At 43.5% G+C, this 12,706-nt stretch overlaps 1 protein-coding gene across 1 annotated transcript in view; it reads right to left on the reverse strand.

Annotated features, from left to right (window-relative positions):
- Positions 1–5,305: 5,305 nt before the first annotated feature.
- Positions 5,306–12,706, reverse strand: part of LOC141105413 (asialoglycoprotein receptor 2-like) — a 42,939-nt gene continuing 35,538 nt past the window's right edge. The window contains exon 6 of the mRNA XM_073595276.1: positions 5,306–5,431. Within this exon, the coding sequence (XP_073451377.1) occupies positions 5,306–5,431 (126 nt within the window). The remainder of the gene's footprint in view (positions 5,432–12,706) is intronic.

The following is a 12,706-nucleotide window of genomic DNA, read 5'->3' on the forward strand; positions in this document are numbered from 1 at the left end:
ACAACAAATAGATAACCTAAATGTTTAATACATGTAACTTTACAGAATAGCAGACATTACTATGTAATAATCATTCATAACTGCATTAGTTAGCAAAAGAAGGAAAAAAACTAGGAATACTAATTGCAACATACATCAATAGATGCACACGAGGTAGAGCACATCTCACATAAAAATGTTTCTTTCACATACATGGATCATGATTACAGTGCAGTACTATATAACAACTTGGTAGAAATTGGCATTTGCATATACGCGGAAGCGCTAATTAGCGCCAGTTCAGAATTTACTAACATGTGTTTCTCACTAATAGCGCTAGTTTTTCATTCGCACATTCGCCTGTTGAAATTTTATTTGGCTAAAATGGTCGCTGGTTCGTATTCCCAACCACACCACAAGACTACCTGCCTGGAGTTTGCATGTTCTCCCTGTGCCTGCGTGGGTTTCCTCCGGGTACTCCGGTTTCCTCCCACACTCCAAAGACATGCTGGTAGGTTAATTGGCTTCTGTCTAAATTGGCCCTAGTATATGAATGTGAGTTAGGGACCTTAGATTGTAAGCTCCTTGAGGGTAGGGGCCCATATTAGTGTATAATGTATATGTAAAGCACTGCGTAAATTGACGGCACTATAGAAGTACCTTAAAGCGGAGTTCCACACAAAAATGGAACTTCCGCTTTTCGGAACCCTCCCCCCCTCCGGTGTCACATTTGGCACCTTTCAGGAGGGAGGGGGGTGCAGATACCTGTCTAAGACAGGTATTTGCACCCACTTCCGGCATAGACTCCCATAGCCGCAACGCTTCACTTCCTGATTCCCTCACCTAGGATGGTGGTGGCAGCTGCCGAGAACCGAGCGGGTTCTCGGCGTCCCCTGCCGACATCGCTGGACCCTGGGACAGGTAAGTGGCCATGTATTAAATGTCAGCAGCTGCAGTATTTGTAGCTGCTGGCTTTTAATATTTTTTTTTTTTGGCGGTGTGGGTGAACCCCCACTTTAAATAAAAATAAATAAGTCTTCACTAATATTATGGTGTGAATCTCCAAAACACCATACACTAGCTAACAAGCAGTTTACATTTGATAAACTTTATTGTATGGTATATAAACCATCAAACACTAGTAAAAGTATTTTGTATATATAATTGTGCTCAGCCCAATAGGCTAGCAGTTAGCACCTCTACCTTCAAACATTCAGGTATTAAAAGACTCATGGGTTCAAATCCCACAGAAGAATCCTAAAAGATTGCATTGGTGGGAAAAGGAGAATGCCAGTTAGCCAATTAGCCAAAGCAACACAAATATACGTGTATATATATTTACTGAAAATAGGTGATTGCCAAGTAGCCAATGCAGTTTAATGTGAAAGTTTTTATTGTATTAACTCTTTAAATGCATGCAATGGTATGTAAGTATTCAATTATATTATGATGTGACATTCCAAACACCACACACTAGCTAAAGGGCAGTTTACATTTCTTTGTTTATTTTAATTCACTTGTGCACTGAAAAAATAAACACAGCTGGTGGATGGTAGGTTGGCTGTTGTTTGAACTCATACCATGAGTGGTGTGAAGATATCCAAGCAGAAAACTAAGGGTCGGTTCACACAGGGGCAACACGACTTCAGCGCGACTTCAGCGTGACTTCAGCAAATTACAACACGACTTGAAGTCGCCTCCATGACAGGTGACTTCGGCTGTGGCCAATCACAGGGCAATCAGCTCTCTGGGAGGGAGGGGTTTTCCCTGCAAAGTCGCTTGACTTTGAGAGAGAGATCCGACTTGGAGGCGATTTCCATTGATTTCTATGGTACAGGTCGCCTACCAAGTCGGATCAAAGTAGTACAGGGAGTACGCTCTGAAGTCGGAGCGACTTCAGTAGTGTCTATTAAGATGCTAGCGTTCACTCCCATTGAATCTCTTTCTGGGGCGACTTGGGGCGACTTGAGGGCGTACAAGTCGGATCCCAAGTCGCCCCAGTGTGAACCGACCCTAAGCCATTGTGCTAAGTACAAGACCTGCATAATAGTGTAGTATTATTAAAGAATGAACATAAATAATTACTGCTTTATAGTCAGCTAAATTAATAAATAATAAATCAAAAACATGAAAAAAACAACCTACAACAAATAGGTAACCTAAATGATTAATACATGTAACTTTACAGAATAGCAGACATTACTATGCAATAATCATTCAGAACTGCATTTCTTAGCAAAAGAAGGGAAAAAAAACTAGGAATACTAATTGCAATATAAATCAATAGATGCACGGGAACTCGAGCACATCTCTGATAAAAAATGTTTCTTTCACATACATGGATCATGGCTACAGTACAGTGCTATATAAAAACTTGATAAGAATTGGCATTTGTATATACGCGGAAGCGCTAATTAACGGCAATTTAGAATTTGCAAACGTTTGTTCTCCGCTTATATCGCTGATTTTCATGCACAAATTCGACGTTTTGTTTCCATTTGGCTAAAATGGGCTCTATTATTTGCCATAGTGCCCAGTACTTCCTGGAGTTATAGTAAATGACCCCACAAGTATGTTTGTATGAACATTCGTATGAAAATTCTAAGTACATTTAATGACTTGATGAATGTCCTTCTAAACTACTTCAAAAATGTCTTTGCCTTTAACATTCGATTTTGGAATAAATGTAATTTCTCCCTCACTGACAAGGTGCAACTCCAGGTTGGGGACATTTGCCCTAGTTTTGTTTTGAGGGTGGGGAAGCCAGATTAAAAGTGTCTGGTATGGAATTTTGGGGGGACCTCACACTTTAGTTTCTTATCTTTTACATGGGGATTCCCCTTAAAATCCAAGAAGGTCTGATATAGATTTCCATTGGAACTTCATTCTTTTAATGTTGTTTTTTTTTTTTTTTTTTTGCATGGGGTACCCCCTTAATATCCATACCACACTAAAAAAGTCATCTGGTATGCATTTTCAGGGTGGGGTGCAATTTTTTTTTCATTTCTTTCTGTAGGAAGTGCTACAGCAAAAGTGGCATTTACAAAGAAAAAAAAATACACATTTTAAATGAAAATGACATTCATTGCCAGAAAAAAAACACCTTAGGGTCTTCTATGTATTTGGGGGAACCTTTGTGGTTTGTTTTTTCATTTGCTGGTGATTTAAAATTACTTTTACATCCTAAATGTCAGTGTTTTAAAACATCATTGCTCCCGGCCAAATGGAATTTTTATTTTTATTTTTTTATTACTACATATTTCCCCAGGCAGTGACCCCCCTGCATGTTATTTTTTGACATCCCCAGAAAATGGCATTTTTAATTTGACAGATTCAACTCCCACTGACTTCAATGAGGTTCGGGTTCTGAATTCCAGACTCCTTTGAAATTCATCAAACCCTACTGGAGCCAAACCCAGGGCACTTCGGCTCATACCTAGTCAAGAGGACAAATGAAGAGGGTGAATCTCCCTAACTGGGATACAGACAGCAATAAAAACCTGACAGGAGTGCCAATCACTCTCCATTCTATACAAAACTAAAAAAGTTTCGCTTGAGTTCTACTTTAATATTTATAAGTGCACCATTGTTAGTGCTCTCACATTTAAAGGGGTTGTAAATCTTCAAGGTTTTTCACCTCAATACATTCTATGCATTGAAGTGAAAAACCTCCTGTAATGCTGCAGCCCCCTGAGCCTCCGTTTTACTTACCTGTACCCCCTCTATCTAGTCCTGGGGACGAGCACACCAGCAAAAGCCGGTGTCTCGGGTCATGATTGCATGGATTGATAGCAGCGCAGCCATTGGTTCCCACTGCTGTCAATCAAATCCAATGACCCAGGCGCCGGGGGCGGGGCCAAGTCAAACATGCGGATTCTATGGACGCCGAATGAATGACTCAGGAGCGCAAGGTAACCCCCTGGGAGAGCGCTTCTCCCAGGGGGTTATTTAATGTGGGGAGGAGCTGCGAGAGCCACTGAGGGACCCCAGAAGAAGAGGTTTGGAGCCACTCTGTACAAAACGAGCTGCACAGTGGAGGTAAATATGACATGTTTGTTATTTAAAAAAAAAACAAAGCTTTAGTGTCATGTTAAGATTAGGATTGCAAACTCCGGGGGCACACTGACACATCTAGACAACTTCCTAGAATATTTGCTAATATATTGTAGACGATGCTGGGGATAGGTCCTGGGAGGGTGCTATGTGTTGCCCATATTTGGGTTATGGTTACTTTAAAAGAAATGATTGGGGTACTCAGGGATTCTTATCCATGCAGGGTGAGAAGGTTCCAGGACAGTTGCGCATAAAGGAGAGGACTAACTTGCAGTTCTCTCTGCATTAGTAATTGCCTATTTGGTACCTGAAACTTTGTAAGTTCAGAGAGATATTCGGGTGGGAAAGAACCTCCAACCCTGATTACGGGGACTCTGGCCCCAACATGGTTAAGTAGCCTCCAGGAAGCAGAACTTAGGACAGGAAACTACCAGTGTTTGGAGTGGAGCGGAAGGAGTTTAGGAGAGAAGACCTGTCTGAGGACCGCATGTGGGCTGGAAGCTGCAAAACAACTGAAGTTGGACTTTCCTAACTTTGGGGTAAATCCCTTATATGAACTTTAATGTCTCATATTTTGTTTGTGCTGAAGACAAGCAGACTTTTGTGTTGTATTTTCTGCGGTTAAGTCAGTTTTATTTTGATGCTGGAAGCTCTGTTTTTGTTTCCTTTTAAGAGATTGACGTTGCTGCCTACTTCCGGGTTTAGGGCGCATGCAGGTCAGCATGTCCCGGGAAATGATTTATGTCTGGGACCTGTTGATCGTCACAGCTCAGAGCTCTGTGTTGGTAAAATCTTCCGGAATGAAGTGGTTAAAGAAAAATAAAGACTTTTATGTTTAAGACAAACATCTTTGCACATGATCCTGAGGTACTATTACTGTGGCTGTATCCCTGAAGATTACAGTATGCAAATAAAACATGGATTGAAAACAAAATTAAACATTCTCTCTTTGCTTACTGACTGGGCCTGTGCTGGAGTACCTTTTTTGCCATTTGTAAATGTGGGTTTGTTTTATTACTTTGTATTATAAATCAAGCAGAGTGTCTGTATGTTGGGAGATATCTATCAGATCTTCAGGGCTCTCTTCTGACAAATCCAGTTTTGTTTGGATTGACAGTCACCTTTATAATATCCATCAGTTGCATGCATCCTTACACAGTTTCCTGAGGATTTTGTTGATATCTGAAATCTGGGTAATAAATAAAAATGAGCAGTTATGGATTTTGTTTCTGGAAGAACAACATTCATATTCTCAGTGTAGATGAAGAGTAACTTACAGGCTGGTATTATAGAGGTGACCATCCACCCATTTCCATCCATCTCCATCTCTGTACAGACCAATCCAGAACCGTGCCACTGCTTGTTCTGCTTGTCCTCTGACGGATCTGTTTATACATTCCTGGTAACACAGAACAACATCTGTCACAATCCAGATTATTATTGATGGAGCAATGGTTTGTCAAATTGGATATGAACAGATGTCAACTTGGGAGACCAGTATAATAAGGATGAGGTGGGTAAAGCATGCTACAGAGGAAGTGGGTGTGGCTAAAAAATTGAGGGGTGTGGGCTCCCCCTGATGTACTAAATGACATATGCCCACCTTCATCAAATATACATATTAGTAGGACATCATTTCTTTTAAAAATAGAATTACCATGTACATACCATACAATAAGACATTGCTAATTGCAACTAGGGATGAGCCCAATGTTTGACTCGAATGTAAGTTTGAGTCGAACATCAAGTGTTTGCCTGTTCGCCAAACAGCAAACATTATGCTGTGTTTGCGGCAAATTCAAAAGTCTATGGGACATTAACATGAAAAAACAAAACTGCTCATTCTACAGGCTTATATGCAATTTATTGACATAAAAAGTGTTTGGAGACCTGGGTCCTGACCCAGGTGACATGTATCAATGCAAAAAGAAGTTTTAAAAACAGCCGTTTTTTTCAGGAGCAGTGATTTTAATAATGCTTAAAGTGAAACAATAAAAATGAAATATTCCTTTAAATACCGTATTTATCAGCGTATAACACGCACTTTTTTCCCCTTAAAATCAGGGAAAAATCATGGGTGCGTGTTATACACCGATCCCCCACGATCTCTGCTGATTGTGAGCGGAGCGGAGGGATCACGCCAAGATACACATAGCGGAGTGTACTCTGCTCTTCTCGGCTCTGCTCACAGTCACACCCAGTCCCGCCATTGGACCTGTGTTATGTCCATCATAGGGCGGGCCTGGGTGTGACTGTGAGCGGAGCCGAGAAGAGCCGAGTACACTCGACTATGTGTATCTCGGCTCCGCCCAGTCCCTGCGATCTTGGCGGCGCTCGCTTTGCTCCGCCGAGTCCCTCTGCGGCACCATATTTAAATCTGTGCAAGGCTGCACTGGGGCAAGGCTGCAAGGCTGCACTGGGGCAAGGCTGCACTAACAAGGCTGCACTGACATGGTTGCAAGGCTGCACTGGGGCAAGGCTGCACTGACAAGGCTGCACTGGGGAAAGGCTGCAATGGACACCGGGGAAGGCTGCACTAACAAGGCTGCACTAACAAGGCTGCACTGACATGGCTGCAAGGCTGCACTGGGGCAAGGCTGCACTGACAAGGGTCTCGGCAATATAGATAAAACTCATTGAAAAAAATGGCATGGGTTCCCCCTCCCAGTCCATTACCAGGCCCTTTGGGTCTGGTATAAATATTAAGGGTAACCCTGAACCAAAAGTTAAAAAAAATGTGTGGGGGTCCCCCCAAAATCCATACCAGGCCCTTCAGGTTTGGTATGGATATTAAGGGAAACCCTGCACTGAATTGAAAAAAAATGTCGTAGAGGTCCCCCCCAAAATCCATACCAGACCCTTATCCGAGCACGCAACCTAACAGGCTGCAGGAAAAGAGGGGGATGAGAGAGCGCCCCCCCTCCTGAATTGTGCCAGGCCACATGCCCTCAACATGGGGAGGGTGCTTTGGGGTAGCCCCCCAAAGCACCTTGTCCCCATGTTGATGGGGACAAAGGCCTCATCCCCATAACCCTTGCCCGAAGGTTGTGGGCATCTGCGGGCAGGGGGCTTATTGGAATCTGGAAGCCCCCTTTAACAAGGGGACCCCCAGATCCCTGCCTTCCCCCTATGTGAATTGGTAACGGGTACATTGTAGCCCTACCATTTCACAAAAAATTGACAAAAATAGTAAAAAAGACAGGAGACACTTTGGGACAAGTCCTTTATTAAAAGATAAAAAATATAAATGTCCCACGATGTAAATCCATCTCACGCCGCCGACGGACCAAAAAAAGAAAAAAAAAAGCCACAACAGCTCCGCCTCCATGGGAGGCTCCCGCCAAGTGACGCTTCTTCTCGGTGACAGCTGTTATTTTAGTTATCTTAAATATCTGTATGCAGCGGTAAATATAAATAACCAACTATATGGTTAGGGAGGAAAAATATCTAATCCACTCTGAGAATAACAGACAGAAGTGATATACTGTATATACTATTAGAAGAGATATACTGTATAAACTGTTAGAGAACAGATATACTGTACATACTATTAAAGGGTGAATCTGATAAATATTTTCAGACTCAGAGATCAAATGTCTTCCTTCAAAAAAAAATTTCATTTTAAGAACGTTCGTTTGATTTTCTAATCATTAGTGGGGTCAAGTCGACGTTCATTTTCAACCACAGTGACGGGAAAATTTGGAAATAGAAAATTTCTTGGTCAAAGGAATTTTCAGACAGTGTATGTGGTTTTCGTTCAGAAATAACATTCATTTTAAAAACAGAATGTTAAAAACAAGTGAAAATTTCAAACAACATTCTTTCTTTCAGGGAATGTACAAAGATTTTTCGTCGGAATATTCTCGTCTGAAAATTGATCCGTGTGGCCAGAATAAGGCTCGGTACACACCTAGGCAGTTTGCTTTTGATCTGTTTCTGCAGTGCTTTTTGCTGTGCGTTTTGATTTTTGCGCACGTGATTTTGCGGGAATTTGCGTTTTTGCTTTTTTTTTTGGCCAATTTGTTGTTGGGCAGATTAAAAAACACAAATTGCTGCAAAAACGCATTAAATGCTTTTCTGCAGCTTCTCCATTGAAGTATATTGAACCAAGAGTGCACAGTTTTTGCGTTAAAAAAAAGTCCCTGACCCTTTCCAAATACGCAGCGGCTGAAAAAAACCTAGATGTGAACGTGTCCAATGGGAAACCATGTTAATGAACTGCAGTGCGCTTCTGCAAAAAAGTACCAAAAAACACATAGATGTGAACCAGGTCTAAGACGTTTAGTACCATAATGGGGTTAAAAAAACAAAAATTAGCCCTTTATAGAACCAAAAAAAAAAGCAGATAATCACTACTGTAAGGGGTTCATATTTTACTGTAGAACTGTGAAAGTAACATCTACAGTAGCGATTATTTGCTCTTTTTGTACTATAAAGGGCTCGTTTTAGTTTTTTTAACCCCATTATGTTACTGGCTGAATTATCGATTATGAAAATAGTAATCAATTAATTTCATAATCGATTAGTTGTCGATTAATCGAGCAGTTGTTTCAGCCCTACTCCAAAGCACCCTCCCCATTTTGAGAGCAAGTGGCTTGGCACGGTTCAGGAGGGGGGGCGCACTCTCATCCCCCCCTCTTTTCCTGTGGGCTGCCAGGTTGCGTGCTCAGATAAGGGTCTGGTATGGATTTTTGGGGGACCCCATGCCATTTTTTTTATTTTGGCACAGGGTTCCCCTTAAAATCCATACCAGACGTGAAGGACCTGGTATGGATTTTGGGGGGATCCCCACACAACTTTTTAATTTTTGGTTCGGGGTTCCCCTTAATATTTATACCAGATGAAAAGGCCTGTTAATGGACTGGGGGGACCCATGCCTTTTTTTTCAATTAGTTTTATCTATATTGCCAAGACCCGACAATTTATTACAGCTGCGAGCAATTTGAAATGACTTTTCCTATTAGCTTCATTGAGAAACTTGTCACTATCACTCCCAGTACAAGGGTCAGGAGTACGTAGCGCAGAGTGCAGGGGTCAGAAGTGAGTAACACAGAGCTTAGGTGTCAGTAGTAAATAATACAGGGTGCAGGGGTAAATAAGTAATGCAGAGCGCAGGGGTCAATAATAAGTAACACTGAGTTTAAGAGTCAGTAGTAGTTATGCAGAGTGTAGGAATCAGCACGCTCAGTTTTTTAACTTATAATAAGGTTTACCTGTAGGTACTGTGAATATCTCCTAAACTTGCACTGTGTAGGAGATATTCAGAGTGCGTGCAGCCGGTGACATCACCAGCACATGTGCTCTGAAGGTCCATAGGTGCCGTAGCAAAGGGCTCCCGCACGCATGTACTCAGAGGCCGCAAACCTGAAAGGAAGACAGAGGGAAGGTGGAAGCCAAGTCAGCGGTGACAGGGTACCACTGGAGGGCTTTGTTTTAGGGTAAGCCTTGCATAATGTGCTAGTATGTGATGTGAATTTTTTTTTACCTGCTTGCTGACCATATAACCTAGATATATGGCAGCAAGGCGGCTTGGCTGTGACATTCTTTTTCCAGGGACACCACATCAGATAGATGACAAACGGCTTCCACTGGTAATCATAAAGCAGTTAACATGCAACAAAGAAAGGTCTCCATGGTGTAGTATTTAAAAATAATTTATTTCAACAACGTAGCAACTTATAGTTAAAAATAGCGCTGTTAAGCTTCACAAACAAAGAAATTTCTGGTCTCGGTCGCGACCGGAAGTGACAACACTTAGGTCCTCCCAACACGTTGCGTCACTGATCACGTGACTTCATCAAAGGTATGGAGTTGGGTGAAAAATGCCGGCATCTGGAATCTGGAGCCATTTTTATACCGAGGCTTGACTTAACTTAACCTGTAGGGGTCTCTGTCCAAGGGGAGGGGTTGGGGCAAACCACTTGCGCACTTCGGAAGGTAGAAGCATCTGGATGAATTGGATTTTCTTGCACAAGCACTTTGTTTCTTATGAACTTTATTATTAGGCATGTTCATCACATTGATTCACAGTATTGTCTTTGATATTGTTGCACTTTATTACTAGGGATGAGCCGAACACCCCCCTGTTCGGTTCGCACCAGAACATGCGAACAGGAAAAAAGTTTGTTCGAACACGCGAACACCGTTAAAGTCTATGGGACACGAACATGAATAATCAAAAGTGCTAATTTTAAAGGCTTATATGCAAGTTATTGTCATAAAAAGTGTTTGGGGACCTGGGTCCTGCCCCAGGAGACATGGATCAATGCAAAAAAAAGTTTTAAAAACGGCCGTTTTTTCAGGAGCAGTGATTTTAATAATGCTTAAAGTCAAACAATAAAAGTGTAATATCCCTTTAAATTTTGTAGCTGGGGGGTGTCTATAGTATGCCTGTAAAGGGACGCATGTTTCCTGTGTTTAGAACAGTCTGACAGCAAAATGACATTTCGAAGGAAAAAACCCACGGCTATTGCATTGCCGGTCCGACAATACACATAGAAGTTCATTGATAAAAACGGCATGGGAATTCCCCACAGAGGAACCCCGAACCAAAATGTAAAAAAAAAAAAATGACATGGAGGTTCCCCTTAAATTCCATACCAGGCCCTTCAGGTCTGGTATAGATATTAAGGGGAACCCCGGCCAAAATTTAAAAAAAAAATGACGTGGGGGTCCCCCTAAATTCCGTACCAGACCCTTCAGGTCTGGTACGGATTTTAAGAGGAACCCCGCGCCAAAAAAGAAAAAAAAACGGCGTGGGGTCCCCCCAAAAATCCATACCAGACTCTTATCCGAGCACGCAACCTGGCAGGCCGCAGGAAAAGAGGGGGGGACGAGAGAGCGCTCCCCCCTACCTCCTGAACTGTACCAGGCCACATGCCCTCAACATTGGGAGGGTGCTTTGGGGTAGCCCCCCAAAACACCTTGTCCCCATGTTGATGAGGACAAGGGCCTCATCCCCACAACCCTGGCCGGTGGTTGTGGGGGTCTGCGGGCGGGGGGCTTATCGGAATCTGGAAGCCCCCTTTAACAAGGTGACCCCCAGATCCCGGCCCTCCCCCCCGTGTGAAATGGTAAGGGGGTACTTACCCCTACCATTTCACTAAAAAACTGTCAAAAATGTTAAAAATGACAAGAGACAGTTTTTGACAATTCCTTTATTTAAATGCTTCTTCTTTCTTCTATCTTCCTTCATCTTCTTCTTCTGGTTCTTCTGGCTCTTCTGGTTCTTCCTCCGGCGTTCTCGTCCAGCATCTCCTCCGCGGCGTCCTCTATCTTCTTCTCCTCGGGCCGCTCCGCACCCATGGCATGGGGGGAGGCTCCCGCTCTTCTCTTCATCTTCTTCTTTTCTTCTCTTCTTCTCTTCTTCTCTTCTTCATTTTCTTCTCCGGGCCGCTCCGCATCCATGCTGGCATGGAGGGAGGCTCCCGCTGTGTGACGGCGTCTCCTCGTCTGACGGTTCTTAAATAATGGGGGTGGGGCCACCCGGTGACCCTGCCCCCCTCTGATGCACGGTGACTTGACGGGACTTCCCTGTGACGTCACGGGGAATGCCATAGGGAAGTCCCGTCATGTCCCGTGCGTCAGAGGGGGGCGGGGTCACCGGGTGGCCCTGCCCCCCGTTATTTAAGAACCGTCAGACGAGGAGACGCCGTCACACAGCGGGAGCCTCCCTCCATGCCAGCATGGATGCGGAGCAGCCCGGAGAAGAAAATGAAGAAGAGAAGAAGAGAAGAAAAGAAGAAGAGAAGAAGATGAAGAAGAAGATGAAGAAGATGAAGAGAAGAGCAGGAGCCCCCCCATGCCATGGGTGCGGAGCGGCCAGAGGAGAAGGAGATAGAAGACGCTGCAGAGGAGATGCTGGACGAGAACGCCGGAGGAAGAACCAGAAGAACCAGAAGAAGAAGAAGATGAAGGAAGATAGAAGAAAGAAGAAGCATTTAAATAAAGGAATTGTCAAAAACTGTCTCTTGTCATTTTTAACATTTTTGACACTTTTTTAGTGAAATGATAGGGGTACTTTTGTACCCCCCTTACCATTTCACACAGGGGGGGCGGGATCTGGGGTTCCCCTTGTTAAAGGGGGCTTCCAGATTCTGATAAGCCCCCCGCCCGCAGACCCCCACAACCACCGGCCAGGGTTGTGGGGATGAGGCCCTTGTCCTCATCAACATGGGGACAAGGTGTTTTGGGGGGCTACCTCAAAGCACCCTCCCAATGTTGAGGGCATGTGGCCTGGTATGGTTCAGGAGGGGGGGGGTGCACTCTCGTCCTCCCTCTTTTCCTGCGGCCTGCCAGGTTGCGTGCTCGGATAAGGGTCTGGTATGGATTTTTGGGGGGACCCCACGCCATTTTTTGTTTTTTTTTGGCGGGGGTGGTATGGAATTTAGGGGGACCCCCACGTCATTTTTTTTTTAAATTTTGGTTCGGGGTTCCCCTGTGGGGAGTTCCCATGCTGTTTTTATCAATGAACTTCTATGTGTATTGTCGGACCGGCAATGCAATAGCCGCGAGTAGTTTTAAATGGGTTTTTTCCTTTGAAATGTCATTTTGCTGTCAGACTGTTCTAAACACAGGAAACATGCGCCCATTTACAGGCATACTATAGACACCCTCCAGCTACGAAATTTAAAGGGATATTACACTTTTATTGTTTGACTTTAAGCATTATTAA

Source organism: Aquarana catesbeiana, linkage group LG08 (genome assembly GCF_042186555.1).
Source record: "Aquarana catesbeiana isolate 2022-GZ linkage group LG08, ASM4218655v1, whole genome shotgun sequence".
In the NCBI taxonomy this organism is placed as follows: domain Eukaryota; kingdom Metazoa; phylum Chordata; class Amphibia; order Anura; family Ranidae; genus Aquarana; species Aquarana catesbeiana.